Source organism: Crinia signifera, chromosome 1 (assembly GCF_055691185.1).
Source record: "Crinia signifera chromosome 1, ASM5569118v1, whole genome shotgun sequence".
Lineage (NCBI taxonomy): Eukaryota > Metazoa > Chordata > Amphibia > Anura > Myobatrachidae > Crinia > Crinia signifera.
Window position 1 is genome coordinate 362,316,975 of NC_139217.1, and position 24,852 is coordinate 362,341,826.

The 24,852-nt window shown below is 41.1% G+C and overlaps 1 protein-coding gene across 5 annotated transcripts in view; it reads right to left on the reverse strand.

Annotated features, from left to right (window-relative positions):
• LOC146009657 (E1A-binding protein p400-like) overlaps nt 1-24,852 on the reverse strand; it is a 106,827-nt gene that overhangs the window by 20,187 nt on the left and 61,788 nt on the right. For all 5 annotated transcript variants that reach the window (XM_083150125.1, XM_083150119.1, XM_083150114.1 and 2 more), the window contains 12 exons: nt 19,359-19,484; nt 17,777-17,821; nt 17,470-17,623; nt 16,501-16,742; nt 14,736-14,909; nt 12,064-12,111; nt 11,738-11,865; nt 10,256-10,312; nt 10,044-10,122; nt 9,718-9,933; nt 8,845-8,890; nt 8,009-8,118 (listed from right to left, as the gene is read on the reverse strand). In XM_083150125.1, coding sequence (XP_083006251.1) covers nt 8,009-8,118; nt 8,845-8,890; nt 9,718-9,933; nt 10,044-10,122; nt 10,256-10,312; nt 11,738-11,865; nt 12,064-12,111; nt 14,736-14,909; nt 16,501-16,742; nt 17,470-17,623; nt 17,777-17,821; nt 19,359-19,484 — 1,425 coding nt within the window. The remainder of the gene's footprint in view (nt 1-8,008; nt 8,119-8,844; nt 8,891-9,717; nt 9,934-10,043; nt 10,123-10,255; nt 10,313-11,737; nt 11,866-12,063; nt 12,112-14,735; nt 14,910-16,500; nt 16,743-17,469; nt 17,624-17,776; nt 17,822-19,358; nt 19,485-24,852) is intronic.

Consider the following 24,852-nt stretch of genomic DNA (forward strand, 5'->3'; position numbering starts at 1 on the left):
AGATTGATTTCTTCGATCTATTTATTGATGTTCAAAAATGTATTAGGAGATTGTCCCTAAAGAAATTTTTTGCTACTCAAAAATCTGAGACCACCTCAATAGAAAAAGAAAAAAACCCGTTTAAAAAACCATCAACATTCTATCCAAAACATGTTAAAGGTTGCTTCCTCGAAACATTTCATAAAATTGTAAATGAGGAACTAAACCAGTTGAAAGACTCACTCCCTGTCCACAAGAATAACCTAACGATGGGCGAACGAGAAGCTTCGAAGGCACTAAAATCCAATGAACAAATCATAATAAAGCCTGCAGATAAAGGTGGGGGGGGGGGGGTGGTAATCCTGAATAAAACTGCATATGTGGAAGAAGTGTTAAGACAACTCGAAGATGGTTCAACATATAAAAAGTTGAAAGTTGACCCATCAAACAGGATACTCATTAATTTAAAAACACTCTTAGAAGGGTATGTAGCAAAGGGAACTATTGATCAGGATTGTTAAGAGTTCTTGATAAAGGAAGACTATTCAGTCCCTGTGATATACCTTTTACCCAAAATCCACAAAACCACAATCAACCCCCCAGGACGCCCTATTATAGCAGGCACCAACTCCATCACGTCTAATCTCTCATATATGATCGATCATCACTTACAACCCCTTGTGATGTGTAATAAATCCCATCTCAAGGATACTAAAGATATATTAAATAAACTTAAAGGTATAAAATGGGATGATCATCTATTTTTGGTCACAGCGGATGTAACATCCCTCTATACCATTATTAAACATACAGATGGTATAGAGGCAGTCCGTAAAACTCTAGAGAAGACCACTATGGAGAGTAACCTTCAGAATTTAATTATTGATGGTATTAACTTCATTTTAAATAATAATTATTTTAATTTTAACTGAGTTTTTTATAATCAAGAAGTAGGTACCGCCATGGGAACCAGGTTCGCCCCCAGCTATGCCAATACTTTTATGGCAAGGTGGGAGGACAATATGGTTTGGGCAGGCCATGGCTGGGAGGCGAACCTGGTAAACTGGTGGCGGTACATAGATGATGTGCTCTTTATATGGAATGGAGACGAACTATCACTAAATGAATTTTGCACATTTTTAAATACGAATCTATTGAATATTAAATTGACTTACAATGTAAGCAAAAACACAGTGAATTTTTTAGATCTAAAAATCTATGTTGAAAATGGTTGTCTAGAGACTTGTGTCTTTACAAAGCCCTCAGACTCGAATACTTACATTGACCCCAAGAGTAACCATTTGAATCGATGGCTTCAAAATCTACCCAAAGGGCAATTTATCCGCCTTAAGAGAAATTGCTCCAGTGAAGTTACATATAAGGAAAGCACAAACATCATGAAAGCAAAATTCATAAAAAAGGTTTACAAATCCCACACATTAGATCATGCGATTAATGCAGTGGGAGATATCCCTAGAGACAATCTCCTTCAGGATAAACCCAAAAAACCTTTAGAGAACACCCATGGTACAGCAATGATTTAAAAATATACTAGCCATCACAAATACATTGAAAAAGTTTTTAAGGATAATTGGGACCTCCTACTAAGGGATGAGACACTGGCACAAATACTTCCAGAGAAACCTCGTTTTATTTATAAACGAGCACCAAATTTTAAAGACCGGGTAGTTTCAAGTGCCTTCATGTCCACATCAGGTGGAATGACAACTAGGAACAAGGGCTTCCACCAGTGCAGAGATTGCCAGATGTGCAAAGCATGCAAGAGCACAGACAGGAAAACAACTGAATTGAATATCAACAATCATGTTTATAAAATAGATCAATTCATGACCTGTAACACTAAATACGCCATTTATATGATTATGTGCTCATGTTCCAAATGCTACATTGGGAAAACCACTAGAACTTTGAAAGTGAGATGGTCAGAGCACATTAGAAATATTAAAAAAGGAAATATCGATCACCCCTTCTCACTGCACTTCAAAGAGGTTCACCAATGTTCTACGGCACATATAAAAGGCTTTTGGGGCCTAGAGAGTGTGAGAGATAACTGGAGGCATAAGAATAAAGATACTACCCTTGCACAGAAAGAAATGAGGTGGATCTTTAATATGCAGACGTTAGCACCTCACGGCCTTAATGTAGATTTTGAATTAAAGTGGTTCATTTAAATATTTTTATATTAATCAGTGTTTACAATGTGTTTTTAATGTTGTTTTATATTTTTTGTAAAGGGAGATATATACAGGCACTTGCACTTTTATTCAGCTAAATTTGCACATCCTAAATTGCACATACATTAATGCAATTTATATGAACACCATGAGAACCTATGCGTTCTATAATGCAAATGGCCGTGCGTTCCAAACATGAACGACCGGAAATAGAATATGCGCTCCAGCGCCATGTTGAAATGCGTTCCAAACGGAATTTAGTATGAGCGGTATAATTGACCGCATCTCACAATGAGACTTCTACACTGTAAGTTGAGGGCATAACAGCGCCCTAACAGTTGATGCAGATTTTGACACAAAAAAGTGGACGCCAGCTACGAGAAACGTACCCGTTTAAAAACCGGAAGTACGTAATGCGTTCCAGCGCCATTTGCTTAATGCGTTCCACAGATAACGCCACTTAAATTTCGGGCTTCATTGATATATTCCCCTTGGATTAATAATGGGGACAATTGACTTTATAAATCTATTACCCACGATCAGTAATAAAACTATAATTGATTAAACTGAACGTATGATAATACCGTGACATCACTTCCGGCGGAAGTGCACGGATACCTAATTGGATTGCTCATTATGACCTGTATAAATATCCCTACAGGTTGAACCTCTCTCCAGCCTTGACAAAGATAGGAGGACCTATCGAAACGCGTCGGTGGAGAGAGGTGCCAACCATTGTATCCTGTGACTGTATTGGATGGTGGAGTTCCGGTGCATGTGGCCACTGCACGGATCTAGGTACTGCCATTCATTTTTCCATCTTTCAGTCACCACTCTGTTGTTTTTATGCACCTGTTTTTATGTATAAATAAATATTTTATACTGAGAGGAACCCTCTCTTTATTTTTACAAATCATACATTGGAGTCCATGTGCTTGAGTTTTGCATATCTAAAGGACAAGCCTGCACCCTAAAAGATACCCTTATATGTGTTATCCATAAGTAGCACATGTGAGTATGGTACGTCTATAATTCTATCGGTGGAGGGAGCCATTTTCTTTCTACCACGAAGTGTGACCCTAACAAAAGAAACCTTTATGCACGTGGGATCTTTTTGTTGCATGTGAGTGAAGGTACGCATCCTGGGTCCCTCTAGATTACCCTATAACAAGGTTAAAGACCCTCTACATATTGCATCTTTTTGTTTTCCCATGATATATCCATCTGGCGTCTTCTCCTGAATCTATATTGGAGTTCGTTCTCATGAGAGAGTGATTGAGAAGATCGTTGGTTATCTAAAGATACCTTTATATGAGTATTTAAAGCGTACTTGATGTGAGTACGGTACGTGTACAAACTTACCAGGTGGAGGGAAAACAACACGTATAATACGGAGTACAACTTATAAAGAAACCTTTATACACGGGTATCTATCCTTCTCTATGTGAGTGAGGGTACGCACTATATGGCCCTTGATCTCTATCCCTGAGTGTGTTTTAATAAGAATCAATAGACACTATATCCCCCTTTTTTCTCTCTTTGACATATTCTACTGACCACGAGAGAATCCCATCAAAACATATCAATGGTGGAAGAACAAAACTCCATCGCCGTGTGCCTGATTTCTTTAAACATTTGCTCCATACAAGGACTTGTTGGTGGTCCTAATCTTGAAGGCCTGGCTGAAGGTGCTAGGTGGTGCCTTGGGACTTTTCCTTTTGTTTTTCAATTTGTACCTAAACATTTATTGTCCGATCTGGCTCCTTGGAACAAAAATCTGGTAATTTATGGGAGCAATTGACAGCTGACCGTGTGGAAAACTGACAAAAAACGGGCAGTCAGATATTACCAGATTTTTGGTCCAACCAGCCAGATTGAACAAAAAAAATTTTTAGGTGTATGGCCAGCTTTACTGGTTAAATCCTTTTCTTGCCACTGGGGATCATTGGAGCGGCAGTGAGGGCATATAGAGCAGATGAATCCTGGGCTGCTGGGAAATAAAACAACCATTTTGTGCCCAGACACTAGCTTACCATTCATACCCAATGGATGATCAAGAATCAAACATAATTTAATATGGGCAGGGACGTAGAAGCAGATTACAAGGAGCATCTAAGTAAACTACCATTATAATGTGGCTTAACATGTAACCAGATAGGACTACAGAGATGCCAAAGAGCCATTTTAATTGAGACATGTGAAATTGCACATAAAGGCGCTGTTCACAGGTGTGAAACCATTATCGCCATTCCTTCATACACTGTGAATGAATATGTTGCACCAGATGACCAAGATAATCATGAATGTCTACAGGGTAGATGACTGTTTCAGATAGATTAAAGCCCAAATCTCTACATGTTTGATGAGCATTTTAAACTAGATTAAGCTAGAGATACGTGGGTGGGTTTTATCTGGATTTACCTTGTTTTTAAAGTGGGATCTTATTGGCTATCCAAAACATGTAACAGCCGATAGCCAAGAAGATCCTGCTTTGAGACCTATCGGCTGTAACGTTTTATCCTGCTTTGAGATCTGAGTAAATCCGGGTAAAACCAAACCCGCACATCTCTAATTAAAACCCAGTCATGTTCCTTCACAAGCAGCATAGTGAGCTGGCGATAATAAGCTACCAGCTCCCTGAACCAAGTCTTTCTCCAGGATTTCATACAAACACCTAATTACCCCATGACATAAAAGGCCTGCTATACAGTAGGTTATCTGCCAAAAACGCTATCTCACAAGAATGAAAACGATATACTGTTACGGCGCTGAATAGGGTCAGCCAATACACTAAAGCCAGGTATTATCAGCCTGGTATCACAAAAATATACAGTAAAAAAGTTTTTTTTTAGTGTAGCGCCCCTCAAGTGGGATCGATTGTTGTATTGATTCAAAAGGAAACCATACCATCTCCTCGTAGTAAGTTCATGTCCATCAAAGGAAGGTACAAAAGTAAGAGTTCACAATGCGGAATCAGGACCATGAAAAGAGAAGATGCACAACAAAAATAGTCTCAGTCTCTAGAATGTTACATGTATTCAAGCTGGTATTTGGAAAATATATGGGATCCTTCTATAAACCCGGGTGTCTTCTTTAATCGTTTTAAGGAACACCTCGTGTGGTCAGTTGAAGGGCACGCTCACATGTATGCTTACATATGCATATCGGAGAGTACACCTATCAAGGTATCTTTTAGGACATCATACTCTTTTCTTGCAGGTTTTAACCGATTGGGCTCCCAATATTCAGTCAAGGGCGTAATTCATCAAGACCATGAAAAAGGAATGGATTTTTAAAGATGGTTTTAGTGGTTTACATGAATATATATACATGCATAAAAACCACTAAAACCACCTTTTTCATGGTCTTGATGAATTACGCCCTTGACTGAATATTGGGAGCCCAATCGGTTAAAACCTGCAAGAAAAGAGTATGATGTCCTAAAAGATACCTTGATAGGTGTACCCCCCGATATGCATATGTAAGCATACATGTGAGCGTGCCCTTCAACTGACCACACGAGGTGTTCCTTAAAACGATTAAAGAAGACTTCTGGGTTTATAGAAGGATCCCATATATTTTCCAAATACCAGCTTGAATACATGTAACATTCTAGAGACTGAGACTATTTTTGTTGTGCATCTTCTCTTTTCATGGTCCTGATTCCGCATTGTGAACTCTTACTTTTGTACCTTCCTTTGATGGACATGAACTTACTACGAGGAGATGGTATGGTTTCCTTTTGAATCAATACAACAATCGATCCCACTTGAGGGGCGCTACACTAAAAACCCCCTTTTTTACTGGCTATCTCACAAGAAGGCAGAGCTGAGTAGAGCAATGCATCACTGGTATTAGTAATAACCCTTCCCTAGAGGAATAAGCAAACCAAATCAACTCCATCTAGCACTGTCCTGTCATAAGGAATTTGTTACGGGCCTTCATTTTTGATTCTATCTGGTGAATACAACTTGCAATAGTTTGTTAGATGAGTCTGAACAAGCCGACAGGCAGTTCATAGACTACTAATTTTTAAGTAGCTCCTCTGCAGTACAACTTCAACTGTAGCTGTAAACCAAAGGCAAACCGCATAGTGTAATTCGCAAAACAGCTCAGCAAACCACAAGCACAACTGGACATAAGGGTGGGAATGCAGATATGGGATTGAACGGTACATATAAAAATCCTGCTAACCCCTTTCAATCTGGGGGTAAAAACTCACCATGGGACATTTATAATCCACTCTCAGAGAGGGTACACTTAAACATGAACGCTGAATCATCCATCCAAAACTAGCACCTCTGTATGAAAAACACCCGAGAAGTGTAAAATTTGGAGAAAGTGGCCACCCAACTCAGCTGATCCAAAGAGGCATAATGGCACTCTGTCCAAGAAGCATTGAAACCCCTTGCCGACACCAGCTTGAAATGGCTGTCTGGCACTGGAGAAAGTCTGGAGGAGACCAGATTGGAAAACAGACTTTGGCGAGGTGTTTCCAGTCAGCCAACCTTGTTTATCATCAAGTACCAGGCGATAATATGCCCGCTTCATCTAGGATGTTGGATCCAAATATAGACAAAGTGCTCGGTACTTATGTATTATCTGGGCTCCCATGTTAAATGCACCCCATTTGTTCATACCCCTACTATCCAACTACGCATGGAGTTGATTTTTTATAGTGTGGCGAGCGCAGCGAGCCACCGTGCCCGAAGAGTGGCGAGCGCAGCGAGCCCCGCGAGGGGACGCGGTCTCATAAGAAAAACAGGAGCCCAGATATTACATAAGTACCAAGTGCTCAAACCACATCCAAAATACCCAAATTCACTTGGTCCACATAGGAAGCAGATAACTTTCGGCTGGAACGACGAAACTACCGTATTTTTCGGACCATAAGACGCACTTTTTTCTCCCGCAAAATGTGTGAGAAAAACTATGTGCGTCTTATGGACCGAATATGACATGTGAAGCAGACAGCTGGAGCTTACATGGAGCTTACGTAAGGAGCAGCGCTCCCACTGTGCTGGGTGGGAGAGCCCAGATAGAGTGTGCGGGTAGCGCCGGGTCCTGGATACTGCTGCTGCGCTGTCATCTCAGAGCGTGGCAGCAGAGCCCGACATCTCAGAGCGCAGCAGCAGAGCCCGACATCTGAGAGCGCGGCAGCAGAGCGCCCGCATCTCAGAGCCTAGCAGCAGAGCCGGCACCATGTGACTCCCCTGCTCCCCACCCCCATCCACAGGAGTGCACCGCGGGCAGCGTTAGCTGAGAGCCTGGATGCGGGGAACCACTGGGTCTGTGTCTACAATACTGTCTACAGTGTGTGTGTGTGTGTGTCTATGTGTATGCTGGCTCTGATGTGTGTGTGTGCGCGTGTGTGTGTACGCTGGCTCTTATGTGTGTGTGTCTTTGTGTATGCTCTATAAAGTGCAATGTTACTGTCACTCAGCCCATACTACTCTGCTTTGATTTGTACATAAATAACTGATGAATTTCTTTGTTTTCACTTAGAAGTGATAAGTGGAGCGCAGTTGTTCCTGCCTTTAATATACCCACTTTCAGTACTCAAAACCCCTGCTAACTTCATGTTCGTAAAAACTGACCAGAAGAATTAGATTGCAATCTTCATCTCAATTATTACACTATTTGGGTTCAGAATATTTTTTTCCCTGTTTTCCTACTCTAAAAACTAGGTGCGTCTTATGGTCAGGTGCGTCTTATAGTCCGAAAAATACGGTATATGCAAAACTGAAAGACTAATTTTTTGTTTCTAATAACCCCAATTTCTTGCAGGTGGTGCTCTCTCAAAATTGCATATGAAACAGATTAAGCTCACTTACTGAAACTGTACCAGTTACTACAGGAGATACCAGGCGCTTGTTAAGGGGCTGGAAGGTTGCAGGAGACACTCCTGCCACTGTGTTTACAAGCACATTTGCAGTAACCGTTCCTAAATATAAAGAAAAGGTACAAAGTCACCAGTGATTCTGGAAAACCTAAACATGTAAAGTATAGGTTTATGTATGTAAATACATTGACATCATCAACATCTTAAATTTACATTATATTTCAATATTTTGATATCTTTGTAAAGTAGTGTACAGTACGCTATATCCCCTAACCCCTGGAAAGTGGGACTACAAGTTACAGCAAGCCTGCCCCGCATGCTGGTACTCAGAGAACCATAAGTACCAGCAGGCAGGGCATAAAGGGCTCACTGGTGCTTATAGTACCCTGTGAAAGGAAATACTAAAATAAAAACACACAACACCTACAGTTTTCATTTTTTAAGCTATTTTGCTTGGCTGCCGCTTCCCTGGTGCTTCCTCTTCTGTGACATTTACCTGGGGGCAGTGCCCATGTGTCAAATCCACCATAGAAAGGGACCCCGGACCACCAGGGTACCACACCTAGGGGATCATGGCACACTGTCGCTAACATAAATGGGGTCCCACAACATAGATGCCCCAGCCAACAGTCTAAGCTATTCTATCGGCGAAACATAGTCATACATTACACAATAAACAGAATTTTGTTTTTCCTATGCATACTATAGATATTCTTCCATAACTCAAATTAACATGCTGAAGAAGAATGTCATGTGCAAAAACCATAAGACAAACACGTTCCTAACTCAGACACTGTAATAATAAATTATTCAAGATTATTCACTCACCAGTGGTTATACTTGTCCCAGGTACAGCAGCCTTAATGGTGCCAGTCTGTCAAACAAAGTGTTCCAGTTACACAATTTTACTGATAACTGTCAGAAGCTTAGATAACTAAAATCGAACAAAGATGAAAGGAAAAACAACCTCAAGACAGAGGGATGATAAAACACATCTTAAGTACAAGGAACACTGAGCCCAAAACTACATAAAAAAAAACAACCAACGTATCTTAGTGGGTCACCCAGCTCATTTGTGCTTCACAGAACCTGATCGCTTAACATGCCAACCCCATGCCAACTTTTTATGCTCAAGTGTGATGTGCCTCATGGAATCTACAAGCAGAATATGTATGCAGGCTTTTGATGTCCCTTATGTTTCATGGCAGCTACTACCAAAAATATGGTAGCGCATTGTTAGCTTTATGTCTTGTTTAATAGGTGAAAAAGATCCGTGCAGTATTAACATTTATATTTAATTAAGCCTACTATTGCAATATGCCATGCAGGCTACTTGCTCCGTTCTGATGTATGCATCGCAGAGCCTGTTATCCAATAGGTGCAGGCTTTTTAAGCAGCTTTCTGGTTCTCCCTACTTGTCACAAGTCATTATCAGTAAATCTACAGGTACTAGCCATAATATCTTCTTGCCATTCCCATAAAACTCCCTGAGGTGTTTATGACTAAAATCTACATCAGTGTTTATGTAAAATAGCCCAATCACCACAAGCAATTTTCCATTCAAAACCCATAAAAAAATGAAAAAGAAAAACTAAATATTTGCATGATCTATTGCTTCCCAATTCAAATAACCTACAATTTGCATATATCTAAATAAACAATAAATTGGTTATTCCTGATACATATATTAATAGGACTTACAAGAAGTGCTGGAGTAGTTATGGATGTTGTGCCAGCATTGGGACCCTTGACTGCAGGTTGCTGTTGGACGACAACTTGGGCCTGAGTAACCACAGGGCTTGAAGCCTGAGCCTGTGCCGGTTGCACAGTTGCGGGCGGGACTGCCTGTTGGCCATTTTGCTGTGGCTGTGGGGTTAATGGGCCAGTTTGCTGCTGTGCTCTGACCTGCTCCAGAGCCTTTGACAAAGCACAGCAAAAAGTTTTTTTTGTTTAATCTAAATAAATGTTGGGTACATATGAACAGCTTTAGTAATAGTAAAAAGAAAAATATAACTGAAGAAACGAACCTTCTTCTCTTTGGCTATACGATCTGCACGCAATGAGGCCACCTGAATTGGTGGCAGGGGCTTATCATAGTTGATACCACTAGAAAATATAAATGACAAAAAATACCAAATCTGTAACATTCACGAAAATTAATGTTAAACTTATTGAGCAATTATAATATTTATGTGGGTTACACTTGAAAGTAAAAATAAATGCAGTGCATCCACGCTACCTTTCTGCCAGAACAGATGCATGTTTGGGATTCTTCTGGAATGGATTCATGCCTAACCTGAAACAGACAACAATCCAATACAGTTAATGAACCACTTTCAATGCTTTAATTAAACTAAATGAAACCACTGTATAACTAACTTTGGTACTTGTGTATTATCACGGCGCCCAAGTAGTTTACTTACGGCGACGCTGCGATCGCATTGCAATGGTACTTGGGCAGTTTCACGGCACCCCAGCCCGCAGATTGCATTGCACACAAATCGCATGCGATGCAATGCGATTTAGCACACCCCTACTATCCACGTCACCCCGGGCAAGCGCGGGGAACGCGGTACGCGTCCTCCTGACCTCTTCATACCCCCATTATCCACGTTGGCGTGGAGTTGATTTTATAAAGTGCTGCGAGCGGGTTGTGGAAAATGAGCCCACACTTAAAAATCAACTCCACGCCAACGTGGATAGTGGGGGTATGAACAGGTGGGGAGTATGCATACCGCTGCGCACGCCACGCTTCGGTAGCGTGAGATTTGATGCGATCCATGGGCATGCATGCATGCATGCAATGGGATCCCAGTGCCGCCATGAAACTACACAAGTACATAATACGCTGAATAGGACAGTACGGAAACTACTAAACGGGCACCGTGATAATACACAAGTACCCTAACTTTTGTTACAAAAGTTTTAAAGTTGAGAACTGTATGTGAAACATACAGCCTAATCTACAGAAAAGCACTATACAGTATACCGGTGCGGGATGACCTCCAGACAATCGGAATTCTGATGGTCAGTAAACGGACATGGGAATCCTGACTGTTAAATGCCCAACAGTCGGGATCCCAACTTACAGGGGCTACGACCCCCCATAGAGGGAGACTAAACCTGTGGTGAGTGCAGAAAACCACTGAGCCTGCAAGGGACTTCTTTGCTATCTGAATACCGGCAGTCTGGATTCTGATTTCTGAATACAGACTGTTGGCCTGGCATACCACACCCACAGTATACCTTATGCTTATTTTAGCATGACACTGTACTTCTTTTTGATAGCCAGGGCTATTTTTGTGCAGGCTCCAGCAGGAACTGTGGCCCTTATTCTAGCTCACTGTTTCTGACAAAATATTTCTTAGATGGACAAAACCATGAGCACTGCAGGTGAGGCAGGTGTTACTTGTGCAGAATTAATTAGATTTGGGTGGGGTTTTACATCTGCCTCACCTGCAGTGCACATGGTTTTGTCCATCTAAGAAATATTTTGTCAGAAAGAGTGAGCTAGAATAAGGGCCACAGTTCCTGCTAGAGCCTGCACAAAAATAGCCCTGTTGATAGCCAATAAGAGAAATCTGGATAAATCCAAACTTGCTAATGCTAATGTTGGGGAAAAGAACAAAGTCAATTTGCGCCTGCTCATCTCTAATATAAACCCACATCCGCTTACATATTTTATACACAAACCTGGAACTTTCATCCCTATATTACTCACAAAGGTTTGATGGGCGGACTTCTCTTTCCAGCAGTCATCTTCATCAGGTCAAAACGGGTGGTGTACAACTGACTGTGTGTTAATCCCTCATCTTGTGCATATATCTGGCTGGTCCTCAAGGGTTTATTCTTCATATAAAAAAATATGTTAAAAATAATAGAAAATTGGTTGCAGGGATCACAATTGACATTATAATATATATTTGGAACAATTTAATGTTCTCCTCTCAATTACTACAACAGAACACACTGGAGACCACTATGAAACTACAGTCAACATCACATCTGGACATCTGAATCAGTTTTCAGCATCACAATGCAACATACCTTAAATATGTTTTCGGTCTTCTTTTTTGGACTGATATCATATAGCAACTGCAATAAAGATGAAGAGTTTTGTGAGAATGGTTGTCAAAACTAGATTGCTATATCTGACACCATTTTCTAAACTGCAAAAAAAAGGACAATGTTACACCCTTGGAGTGTTCAAAGAAAAGAGCATTGTGAAATGGATCCATATATTTTCTTATTATAAATACATATCTATATATAAAAGGCTAACTACTCCTCACCTCTGAGGCAAAGTATTGCCACTGACCACTAGAGGCCATTCAATGGACCAAATTACTCCTTTGTATGCTAAAATATGTCATAACTGAAAGTGAAAGCAATTTTTGCAGGGACACTGATCTGTTTCAAACTTGCTGGATTTGGAGAGAGGGAGCTGTGAAGGCAGATTGGAGGTAGAACGGGATGGAGTGTGATGGCTAAAAACTGTCAAAGCTCAAAGTATATCACAGAAGCCGTCATTGTGATGGGCTTTTAACTAGTCCCCATAAAAAAGTATGGAAGGAGCAGCGATATAAAAAGGTCCCCACTGTATGCATATATTTGCATGTATGTAGGTTTTCGAATAATCAGTAGGTCTTAATCACCGCTTTCCTCTATATCCTCCTACTACAGGTAATACATGACAATGATAATTTTCCAGTGCGGTCTCTAATTTTATATATATATATATATATATATATATATATATATATATATATATATATATATATATATATATATATATATATATATATATATATATATATATATATATATATATATATATATTCACTTTTACAAGACCTGTTAACCCATTGAGAGCCAACTGAATTTGTCAAAATTGGTGTGAAAATTGGCAAGCAAACATTTTTATTCATCACAATGACCTGCAATGTTTAATTTATTTATATATATATATAGATTGACCCATACCCCTTTTACACCACCGCAAAACCCCATGTCTTTGGCAGGTCAGTGGTGGTGTAAATGGAACATGCCGTGTCCGTTTACACAGGACTTCTACTCAGGTTATGGGAGGCAGTGTATCCCCAGCAGCAGGGGATAACGCACTCCGACGTGCGTTATAACGAAGGCCACTCTGTTCATACATTTGGGCGAATTGCAGGGGAGCTTAACCACGATAAAGTGGTGAAGCAAACCTGCGCCCATAAAAAAAACCTTATGGTCACATTAATAAATCTACCCCTTAGTTTCCTTTGTGCAACAAGATTACAAATGCAGCCACCATCACTGCATCAGCCTCTCATTGGTTGTGTCTTTAAAATGTTGCAAACCCATCTCAATCTAAGTGAGTGGAGAGCTAGACTGAAAGTTATGTGATCCCAAAAAGGAGGGTACAGGACATTCCCTTACTTGGAAAACATGGTGGCACCCATATCCAAGTCTAGCAGAGTTTTCCAAGAGAACACTGCTAACGCATAGCAGACTAAAATGAAATAAAATAGGGTATTTGTGTAATATCTGGGCGCCCGATTTTTTGATTGTATGCCTTAACTTAAGGCATACAATCAGATGCAATGGACCCGATTTTTTCGGAAAAATCGGGTCGATACCATCGCATGCGATGGACCCGATTTTTACATTGGATCCAATGTTAAATGGTCCTCGAGACCCGATTTTACATTGGGTCCAATGTTAAATGTCCCCCAGACCCATTTTTTATTGTAAACCCACCCTGTTCATACCCCCACTATCTATGTGGGCATAAAGTTGATTTTATATAGTGTGGCGAGCACAGCGAGCCACCGAGTCCGAAGCGTGGCGAGCCCCACGACGGGAAGCAGATTACTTAACATGTATTCTGCGTCCGCTCGGCACGCTTCGGGCTCAGTGGCTCGCTGCGCTCGCCACACTATATAAAATCAACTCCATGCCCACATGGATAGTGGGGGTATGAACAGGGTGGGTATACAATAAAAAATGGGGTCTGGGGGGCATTTAACATTGGACCCAATGTAAAATCGGGTCTCGGGGACAATTTAACATTGGATCCAATGTAAAAATCGGGTCCATCGCATTGCATTCAATTTGGTCGCATGCGATGAGATCGACCCGATTTTTCCGACCCAATGAAAGATGCTCCTGCAGCTATTAATAATGGTGTTTATTGCATGGGTACATATAGCAAATTGACTTTTCAATTGGCTATGTGTGGCGGATGGGATGTAGAGAAGGTTTGGCTACCACTAAGCTAGTTTGTTTTGAACAGCACCCTCTGTATCCCTTTGTTGGTGATGTCCCAAAAGCTAGATGGAAAGCAAACGCCAACTCTCTCTAAAGGTCCCCAGACACTTATGCAACTTATCAGAGTTAGAAGTCACATAAGATTTCTCTTGGAACTCTCTGGGTGACAGAATCAAATGTGATCCACCGCAAGGATTGTGGGATCTGACATGTCTTTAGTCCAGCAGGTTTCAAGTTTTGAGGCGCACGGGATCGCTGAGACACCGAGACACATATACGATTTACCACTTTCCACCCAATTTTTCAGTCCGATTGGTCGAAATCGGATAACAAGGGCCCAAATTGTATACACGTACGGGGGGCCTTAAGATTCACATGTCATATCTGAGAAGGATAGAATGGCTGTCAAGAATATTACACTAGTCCATAGAAAAATGACAGTATGAATGTAGATTTATACTAACTTTGCCTTCCTCTCTTGGAATGATTACATTCTCATAGCGGCTGCGGCACTGTTTAGATGATCTGTAGATGCGACTGCAGGAGTTCACAACATCGCTAACCAGATCCCAGTTTGGTGTATGAGCTGGTGAGACAACTGCCAGATTAAGAGGAAGTTCCAAGAGCTGCTTCACTGCCTGTTAAAAAAAACACATGACATTTTATACAGGAATATCTACAGAGAGATCTACATTCCAGAAAGTTACAAGCGTCAAGTTACAAATCACAAATTACGGCCTTCAATTAATAAAGTGTAGCATAAAACGGGATGTGGCAGGTTTAACTGAAGTGGTACACTTGTCAAATGCAGGTAGTAACACATGGGTAAATAATAATGTATATTACAAATCTGCAAAAAGTGAACAAAAAGAAACTGAGCATAAAGGAGGGAAAGCAGTGTCTTCCAGATGGATCCAGGGAATTCACAGAGATCTGATCAACACAAGGTAGATGGGCTCGTAGCCCTATCACTTATGCGATGGGAAGACCACTGAACAGGCCCCTGTACACAAATGTGCAGGGGTACCACTTTCAGCCCTGAATGCTGGCATCTGTGGACTCAATGACACAGGACAGAGTGGCTAGAGACCTGTCCTATATGAGAATCTCTGTAATTAATCACCAACGCAAGAAGAGGACACACAGTACCTTAGCAGATGTTCCATGGTGGCAGCCCAGCACTGCCTATGTCCAAGAGCAAAAATAGTTATAAAAAAAAATAAAATAAAAAGGTGTGTGAGTGAGAGGCAGGGGGTTCAGAGGGGGCTTCGACTCTCCCGACCACATAGAGGAATAACTAAAAGCCCAATGTTGTTGGTAAACATATTTGGTACTCTTTACCTAGAGGGGCGCCCATCGCATGCCATTATAATGGCATGCGATGCGACCGATGCGATGTCCGCGATTTTACATAGAAATGCGTTTTAAAATGGAAATTGCGTCGGTCGCATCACATGCGACCAAAATTCGCATGCGATGCGACCGACACGATTACCGCGATTTTACATAGGGAACATTGTTAAATGGGTCAATTGACCCGATTTAACATAGGGAACAATGTTAAATGGCCCACAGACCCCAAATAGCCACCCTGGGCCCCCCCAATTGTTAACGCCACCCCACGATCAACGTGAACCCGAAGCGTGGCGAGCGCAGCGAGCCCGCGCGGGGCGGCGGTACGCTTTCTCCGACCTTTTCATACCCCCACTATCCACGTCGGCGTGGAGTTGAGAATAGAAAGTGTGGCGAGCGCAGCGAGCCACCGAGCCCGAAGCGTGGGACACGGATACATTCACAGGTATCCGCGTCCCCTCGCGGGCTTCACAGGTATCCGCGTCCGCTCGCCACGCTTCGGGCTATTTGGGGTCTGTGGGCCATTTAACATTGTTCCCTATGTAAAATCGTGGTAATCGCGTCGGTCGCATCGCATGCGATTTTTGGTCGCATGCGATCAACGCAATTTTTTTACCTGCGATGCCTATGATCAAAATCGTGGGCGCCCTTCTAGGTAAAGAGTACCACATATTTTACTGTTTAAAGATACTTCCATATATATTATGTCATTTCTGGTCTCTGTGGTAATTTGGCCCCTAAATGACCATGGTATAGCACTGGCATCATATGGAGATTACAGAGATGCAGTTTATGACACCTGTCAGAGATGATCAAATACATACATTTATATTACACATTTAGCGAATTATCCTATAGTTAAACAAACGGTCTAACCTGTAGCAGGGCCCAGTCCTCACTGATTAACCACTCTGGATTGTCAGGTCCAGTCTCCATGACTGGCTTGATCAGGGTCGGCAGAGGTTTTGCAAATTGTGTTTGCTGTTTTAATAGTATATTTTTCTTCTGCTCCTTCCCTTCTTTGCGAATTTTAAGTGGGTTTGGAGCTGCTCTGTCAAACAGGGAACGAGGAGGCACAGCAGCATCTCCATGTCGCATCTTTTTCTTTCTACCTGAAGCTAAAAAGGGGAGATCTGTAAGGTGAATACTTAGAAGCAAATATAATTACATCTGTAATATAGGAAACTAGAATATCTGAGCAGCTTGTACCATAAAAAAAAAAAAAAAAAATAGAAAACTTCAATAGGGAAATCAATTACCTGTGGTAAATTATCACTGGAGAAAATTGGAGGACCTGTTAACGCACAAGCTATCCGTGGACAGAAAAAAAAAAAAAAAAAAACCTTTGGGGCTAAGTAGATAACCCCAGTGGTTCAATTAGCCCAAGGTAATCTACAGCAGCTAATTGAATCCTGCCCTTAATTGGTTAGTGTTTTTTTTTTTTTTTTAAAGGTAGCGCTCCCCACCGGGCGACTTTTTTAGTGGGAGCGCTACCTAAAAAAAACACCACGCTGTGTCTAGGGTTTGGGCAGCGCTGCTGAACACTATGTCAGCCGCTGCCCAGGCCTGTGTCACTGCATGGACGTAGACTGTCATGCAGATGGTGGAGGGGATGGGAGGGGGACGCACCGCCGAGCATCTGGAGCCCGGCAGCGCTGAAGCCGAGTTCAGCCATCAGCTCAGCGGCACTGCCTGGCTCTAACCAGCGGCAATCCCAATAATTTTCCGGGCTTGCCAGTCTGGGCACTAAGGCATAGCCCGAAAAATTCTTGGGATTACAACTGAATGGGGTTAAAGTCAAAAATTATTTAAAGGAATTCAAAGGAAAACAAATGTAAATTTCACCTGCAGGATCTGTTTTGTGTCTCTTGCGTTCCTTTCTCATAAAGACTGGAGGCAGTTTAGATTCTGGAATGGGGTTCGTATCGTACATCAGACACATCACAGAGTCAATATAAATGTCATTTTCATCTTGTGGGGGAGTAGGAGGTGTCCAGATCTTTGGAATAGTAAAAAAAACAAAAATGACTTGACGATTAACAAATAATGCACTTTGTATAAAACACAGTTAACAGAATAATATAACACATATATATATATATATATATATATATATATATATATATATATATATAAATAAAACACAACTCACAGGCATGATCTCTGTCTGTCCATCTGGTTCATCATAAATGAAGTCCTGAGAATAATATAGAAATGTATCATTTTAAAGTGAATTGTGGCTATTATAGAGGTAATTAGAGATTTTTTGCCGTGTACACAGTAGAGCTTATGGGTTAAAGTTGGTAACCTGCTTTTCTAAACTATACAGTGTAGTTTACCCCTTCAATACACACGTTCCATTGTTCAATCACTGCTACCTAAAGTTATTCATGGTTAGTGCTCTCCTTTCTACACTATATACGCATTTCTCCTCAGCTATATGCTGATGACTGTCACATGCACATTCCCTTCAATCAGCATTACATAAAATGGTCAATGAACCCTCATTTCTGACACTCGTTAGAATGTACAATTCATAGCTCCCAACATGATCCTCTCCAAGAGGGACATAATGCTCAATTCCTGGACTTCCCTCTTAATTAAGGATTACCGTCACCTGTGTTCAGATACCATTCATATCAATTCACCTGTCCAAAACAGGCGATGGCAATCATAAATTAAGAGGGAAGTCCAGGAATGGGTCATGTTGGGAGGTATGCAATGGCATAAGTCGAACACCGGCAGCCTAATAAGAAGGCAGTTTGTCTAATTCTAGAGGGAGGGAATCCAGAAAGAGACCAAACATGTTGGTAGCAAGTTTTACTGTTGCCAGCTCGCAATCCCCAGGAAGATTGCATCACTTATGCCATTGGGTGTTCCAGCAAGTAGCAGCCATAAAAGAAGCAGGAAGTACACAGGAAGTAATACCCCTTTCACAATGACAATTTTATCCCGGGGTTTTGCACATGAATGCGCATCAACCCGGGATTTAGCTCAGTGTGAAAGGGTCTTGAAAGAATATCCTGGGATGAGCATTCTGTTATTTCTACCCAGGTCCTGACCTGGGTAGATTCTGGAATAGTCACGGGATGCGGTCAGTGTGAATGGTCCCATACCCGGGATTGGGTACACAGGATTTAAAAAAAGCTGCTGATTGGAGCTTTCTTGGGGTCACAAATGCGGATGTCATCTTTCAGAGTCCTGGAGTCCACTTCTAATGACATTCATATGTATTTGCAGGGATTTCCCGCAACGAAATCTGCTGCACTATATAAGAAACTGTAAATAAATAAATAAATAAAGAAAGAATTTCCTGGGATCAGTGTGAATGGGGCTGTCCCGGGTCGATCCAGCTTCTGGATTGGAAAGGCTGAGCAATAGGTTTTGGAGTCCCTAGAAGACCACACTGACCTTTGACTAATATAACATGGTGCCATGAGAGAGCTATGGAATGATCTTATTATACATGCACTGATACCACATACCAATGTAATTTGTATGGTTATATATAAAATTGCATAGTATAAACATGCTCTTGACTAATCACAATTAATGAGCACAATGTTCACCCATGATATCATTGCTTAGTATACATTAAAAGTAATATATTTGATTTCAGCAGAACAGCTACTATAGGACTAGTTCCATGCATATTAACTCTTGTGTACATTTCTCTCACATATCACTTTCTTTAAACTAAAATAGCTGTGTACTAAAACCATACTAGACATTACCATGTTATATGCATCCTCTCGTGTGTAGGTCAGCAACTCATCCTCTTCATCTTCCCACTGCATCCTCTCCTTTAGTTCTCGGAGGTGCTGAGAGTCCCACTCTTTCCTAGCTATATTCAATTGCTCCTTGAAAAAAAAAAAAAAAACGAAAAGGACAATGGTATAAGGTGTTCACTAAATGTAGATGTTCTACCTCTGCTACATTGCATGATAGAAGCTATAGGGATAATAGCTTGGCAAGGTGGCGCAATAAAACCCAAATGCAGCGGATCCACAAATTACACAGAGTAAAAAAAGCAGGCAATACTCAAAAAAATGTACCTAACAGTAGTATTCAATGAGAAAAATTCTCCGTGTTTTATGGCGAGTTTGTGCTATTTTCGCGTTGGAAGGAGCATTTTACTCTCCAAAAGTGAACCACCCTATTCAATGTGATATTTTTGCCGTGTCTCTCCGTGTAGCAATTCTCCATCTCCATCTGGAATGTGAACTTTTAAACTAAAAGGTTTTTGTTTTTTTAATTTTGGTGTCAAAAAAAAAAAAAAAAAAAAATCAGGATTTTTTTTCTGTGAAGGGGCATGCTATTTTTATTCATGTGCTTATAGCACATGAATATATATTTAATTAAAAAAAAATATATATATATATATATTTTTTTTTTACACAGAGCAGCCAGCAGGGGGCCGGAGCTCTCGAGCCGCTCATTAGATATTCATATATTTACTGCACCCGATCATTACATATGCACGATCGGGTGCAGTGAATACTGGGTCCCCCGCTGGCTATAGGGAAGGGGGGGGGGGGCAGCTTGTGCTGCCTGGGTCCCGGGGAGCCCTCCTCCCCTCCACATATGTTCTGGGGCAGCCAGGGAGACTTTAATCTCCCTGGCTGCCACCGTCCCCCGGCTCCCTGCCACGGATGCTCGTCCGCTACAGGGGTTAAGACTCACCGCGAGTGGCAGCGAGTCTTAACCACATTGAATAGTGGGAGCAGGAGTGGCAGAGAGCCCTCCGGAACAGGGCGAGTGCATGGCGAGAGAAAAAAATTTCTCGCCATGCACGGAGAATTTTTCTCATTGAATACTGGATGTCGCATGAAGGGATAGTGCTCAAAGGTAACTATAAAGTAAATTTGAAACACCTGGTAAAACCTGCTGATAAATCAGTACACAGACATAATAATCAGCTGTTAATATCAGATCAATGGTCCACACTTTTCATGGACGAACCAATGTTGTAATGTCTCCCCTAACACAAATAATAAGGAGAAAATAGACTCCACTATAGTGCAGAGGAGTTAAATTAAAAACGATTTTAATATGTACATTGCACTTACAATAAAGTGACTTGTTTAAAAGCACAAGACAAATGGTCCCAGGCAAACAGCAGGCATGCAGATGTAATAGGGTCCACAGCTACAGCCCCTTAGACCAGAGAGGAACTCAAGTCAGTGATCCCAGCCAGCACAGAGTCCACATGGGGCGCCACAGGTCCAGATAAAAGCGGTCCACTCTTAGCGCATTTCGGATAACTCCAGCATCAGAAGCATCTGACGAAGGAGTTATCCATAATGCGTCAGTCATTAGGTCGACATGGGTCGTCACAAGCATTAGGTCGACTGGGTCGGCAGTATTTCATGCCCTTCATCCACTAGGGGCGTGGTGGGAGAATAAAATAGTGTGCCCAGTATAGCGAGGCATCGCGCCTGAAGCATTGCGAGTGCAGCGAGCCATGCGCCAGGCTTGGTGCTACTTTTCAGTGTCCATGTCGACCATTCAGCATGTCGACCAACCTGGGACCATTTGTCTTGTGATTTTAACACAAGTCACTATTGTTTATATGGGCAATGTGTTTATTAAAAGCATTTGTTATTTACCTTATCTGCACTATGTTGGAGTCTATTTTTTCCCCTTATTATTTGTATTAGGGGAGACATTACAATAATGGTTCTTCCCATGAAAAGTGTGCACCATTGTACTGCTATTAAATCAATACACAAAAATAATCATTAGATGTTATCAGCAGGTTTTACCAGGTGTTTCAAACTTGCTTTATAGTTACCATTGAGCGCTATCCCTTCAAGTTACATCTATCTCTTTGCTACATTGCATGATAGAATAATTGCATTTCATTTTTGAATACCTGTGTAATACTTGAGAAAAACAGATGAGGAAGAATAAAAAACTGGCTTGTTTACATTAGAAGTGGCAAGATAGGAGAGGAACGAAGAGGGCAGCAGGTGTAAACCCGTTTGGTAAAAGCCAAATACCCATGTTATCCCTCAAAGCAGCGCACTGTGCCAGCCACCGGTCTGGTACAATGAAACTTCATATTGTGATGAATAGGTTTTGCTACTGTACTATTTATGTGTTGTGAATTAGTTATCCATCTAGCAATTGTTTAGAAATGATCAGAAATTATTTATCTTCTGAAACTGGCACATGCAAAAGAAAAAAAGAAAAAGAAAATTCCGACATCCATGTATCTCTTGTCCATGTAAATGTATCTCTTCATACCAATGAAAACATGTCTCAAATAATCCATTATAAAAGCTATTCACCCTGAATTGGAGTATACTCTGTCTTGAGGTTTTAAAATATCCTATAGAACGTGTTCCCCTGTCCTCTAATGGTATAGGGATAACCGCCTTACTAACAAAAAGTAAGGCAGTATTCTGTAATAGGCCACTCAAATAAAAAGTGACAATATAACTTCCTGTTAATAAATCTTAAATGTGATGTATTATATAAATGTGTGAATAAAAAAAAAGTTTGTAAGAGATAGGTGACCTAATTTTAAGTATAATACCCAGTGTCTCCTAGTAGACGTTTTGAACTTCACATGTAGTTACAGATATTCATAAAAAGTATATATAATCCAGAAATCATTACCACATAGGTGGACTAACAATATCTTCCTAATTCCCTCTATTTAAATAAGTTATTGACCAAAGAGGAAGCAGGATTAACTTAATCCCCCCCTAAAAAAAATACCCTTTTAGTTGTTGGTTCTCAGGATTAAATATCATAAGGAACAGCACAACATTTCCTCCAGTTTATTGTATTCAATGAATTGGAAGATTTACATTTGTAGCAGTATCAACAATTACAAGGTGCTTCCTTCCAATTATACTGTAGCCAGCTTGTGCTGCATGTTTTTATTTCAATTGCAGTAAACAGTCTTTACTAACCACAAAATGTCACATTAATTATTGCTCAGACCACTAATGGTACTGGTTTCCAAACTCGGTCCTCAGGACCTGAAACAGTGCATGTTTTCCAGGTCTTCTCACAAAATCACAAATTAAATAATTAAACTTCACCTGGGAATATTTTAAAATGTGTCAGTGAGCAATGAGTACACCAGTGTACCTGCCAGTTAACCTAGCAAACATGAACTGTTTGGGGTCCTCAGGACCAAGTTTGTGAACCACTGCTCAATTCTGATGGATCAGCAGCACATTGAGAAGGAGTTCCAACAATGTGCCCCAACTGCAAATAATGCTCCAATCTCTGTAACAATACACATATAAAACACGCATGTGTGAACCCTTTTAGGTCACCCTTTCCTATGCAAAATGTCAAAAACTAATGTTAGATGGGCAGTGTTTTTCCTTAGTTCACATGTTGGCCGAGTTAGCACAATAATACGCATTAAACAGAACATAGTTTTTTTTATTATTATGCAGAAATGTGTAAATCTGACAATCCATTGTAAATCATAAACTGGAGAAAATGTATTGCTATTCCTTATATTATAGTCAGTCCTGAGAACCAGCAACAAAGAAGTATCAAGTTGATCCTGCTGCTGCTACTTTGTGCAAGAACTTATTTAAATAGAGGAAACTTGGGAGATGCTGTATTGCACTGGGTTATATTTGATATATATTCTCTCTATGAAGATCATAGAACTGTGAACTGCATGAGAAGTGCAGAACATCTATAAGGAAACAATGGGTATTATACCTAAAATTTAGGTCACCAGTCTTCTAACAAATAACTTGTTTCTTCACACATTATGTATTACATGACATTAAAAGTTTTTAGAATTTGCTTTTGAGAAGTAACCATAAAAGTTATATTTTATTGAGCACCACTAACAAAGAAATTGGGAACCAGAAGGTCTTATGGTTATGGGTGCAGTGATGAGAATATATTCTACCACTCTTGTGCAGGTATACATTTTTTGAACTGGCTAGAATAACCTTGCTGTAAGGACCAAGTTATCGGCTTGGCCCAATACTTTTCCTGATGTATTTAACATGGATTTAGTGACCCCTAATAGTACTATAGAGAAACCCATTTACTTGAAACATGTAATGTCCAAATACGGTTTTCAAGTTTGTAGCAACAATATAATGATAAAAGTGCAAAAAAATTCCACAGTTATAAACCGAAGTGAATATAAGAATATATTAGTTAAAAACAAAATATTTAAATGGATAAAATATTATTTTCTCCCTAAAATAAAGACAACTGAAACTTGTAGGTTTCTACTGCTGTTCTCAATGAATATATAGAACATCCTAAGCATTGCTATGCTGGCATGTTGTCCCTTAGAAAAGGAGTTAACAAGGGGCGTGGCTTGGACGAGCTAGGTGCCGGCAGCAGCCTTCTGGAGCTCCCGTATCCCATCCTGCTCAAATATCCTTTCTATATTACCTGACGGCTCTGAACCCGGTTCTACCGAAAGGACACCTGCCTGATCACCTGGTGCCTCTTCTGGAACGCTGGTGCGATCTCTATCTGACGCTCCGGCGCCAACACCTGCTGCGGCCTACTGCAGCCCCAGCTCCCGGTCACTCTTATCATCCGCGGTCGGCTGCCCTGCACGGAGTGTGACATCCTTTTTCCGGTTGGTGAAGTGGGCTGGGGAGATACGCGCTGGTGCTATCCCCGGAGTGTATTGGCGGGGGAAGCGGCTAGCTGTCCTTGACGGGACACGCAGCTGCAGTCCGCACGGGGAGGGCCGGCGCCATCTTGCCTGACTCGCGGGTCCATCGGTCTGTGCAGCAGTGTGGGGAACACTGTAAAATCTGCTACTACCTTATATCCGCCCTTTAGCAGTGCCTACTTGACAATTGGTGGCGGTGAGCGGTGGCTATTTCTCTGGCGTGCGGACGCCATCTATCCTCTTTTGAAGATTGGCTGCAGCACTGAGAGTGGTGATCTACGTATAGCTCCTGCGTTATCAGTCTATTACTACAAGTGCTCCTGTGTCACATCTTAATAGATTACTGGAGTGATAAATATGACCTCCTCTGTACAATTTATCCTGCAAGAGATTCATGCCTCCGCTAATAGATTATGTAAACAGCTGGAGAATCTATTTGAAGGCGATCCACCCTTCCTAGGTCTATCTGAAAATCGGGACATGGCTGCTGTGGGAGACATCCCTATTAACATCGAGCCTTTGGAGCCTCCTGATATAACCCTTAACTGTACAATCCTGAGCGAAGTTGGGAAGGGAGACCCACCCTTTCTTTTCACAGGATA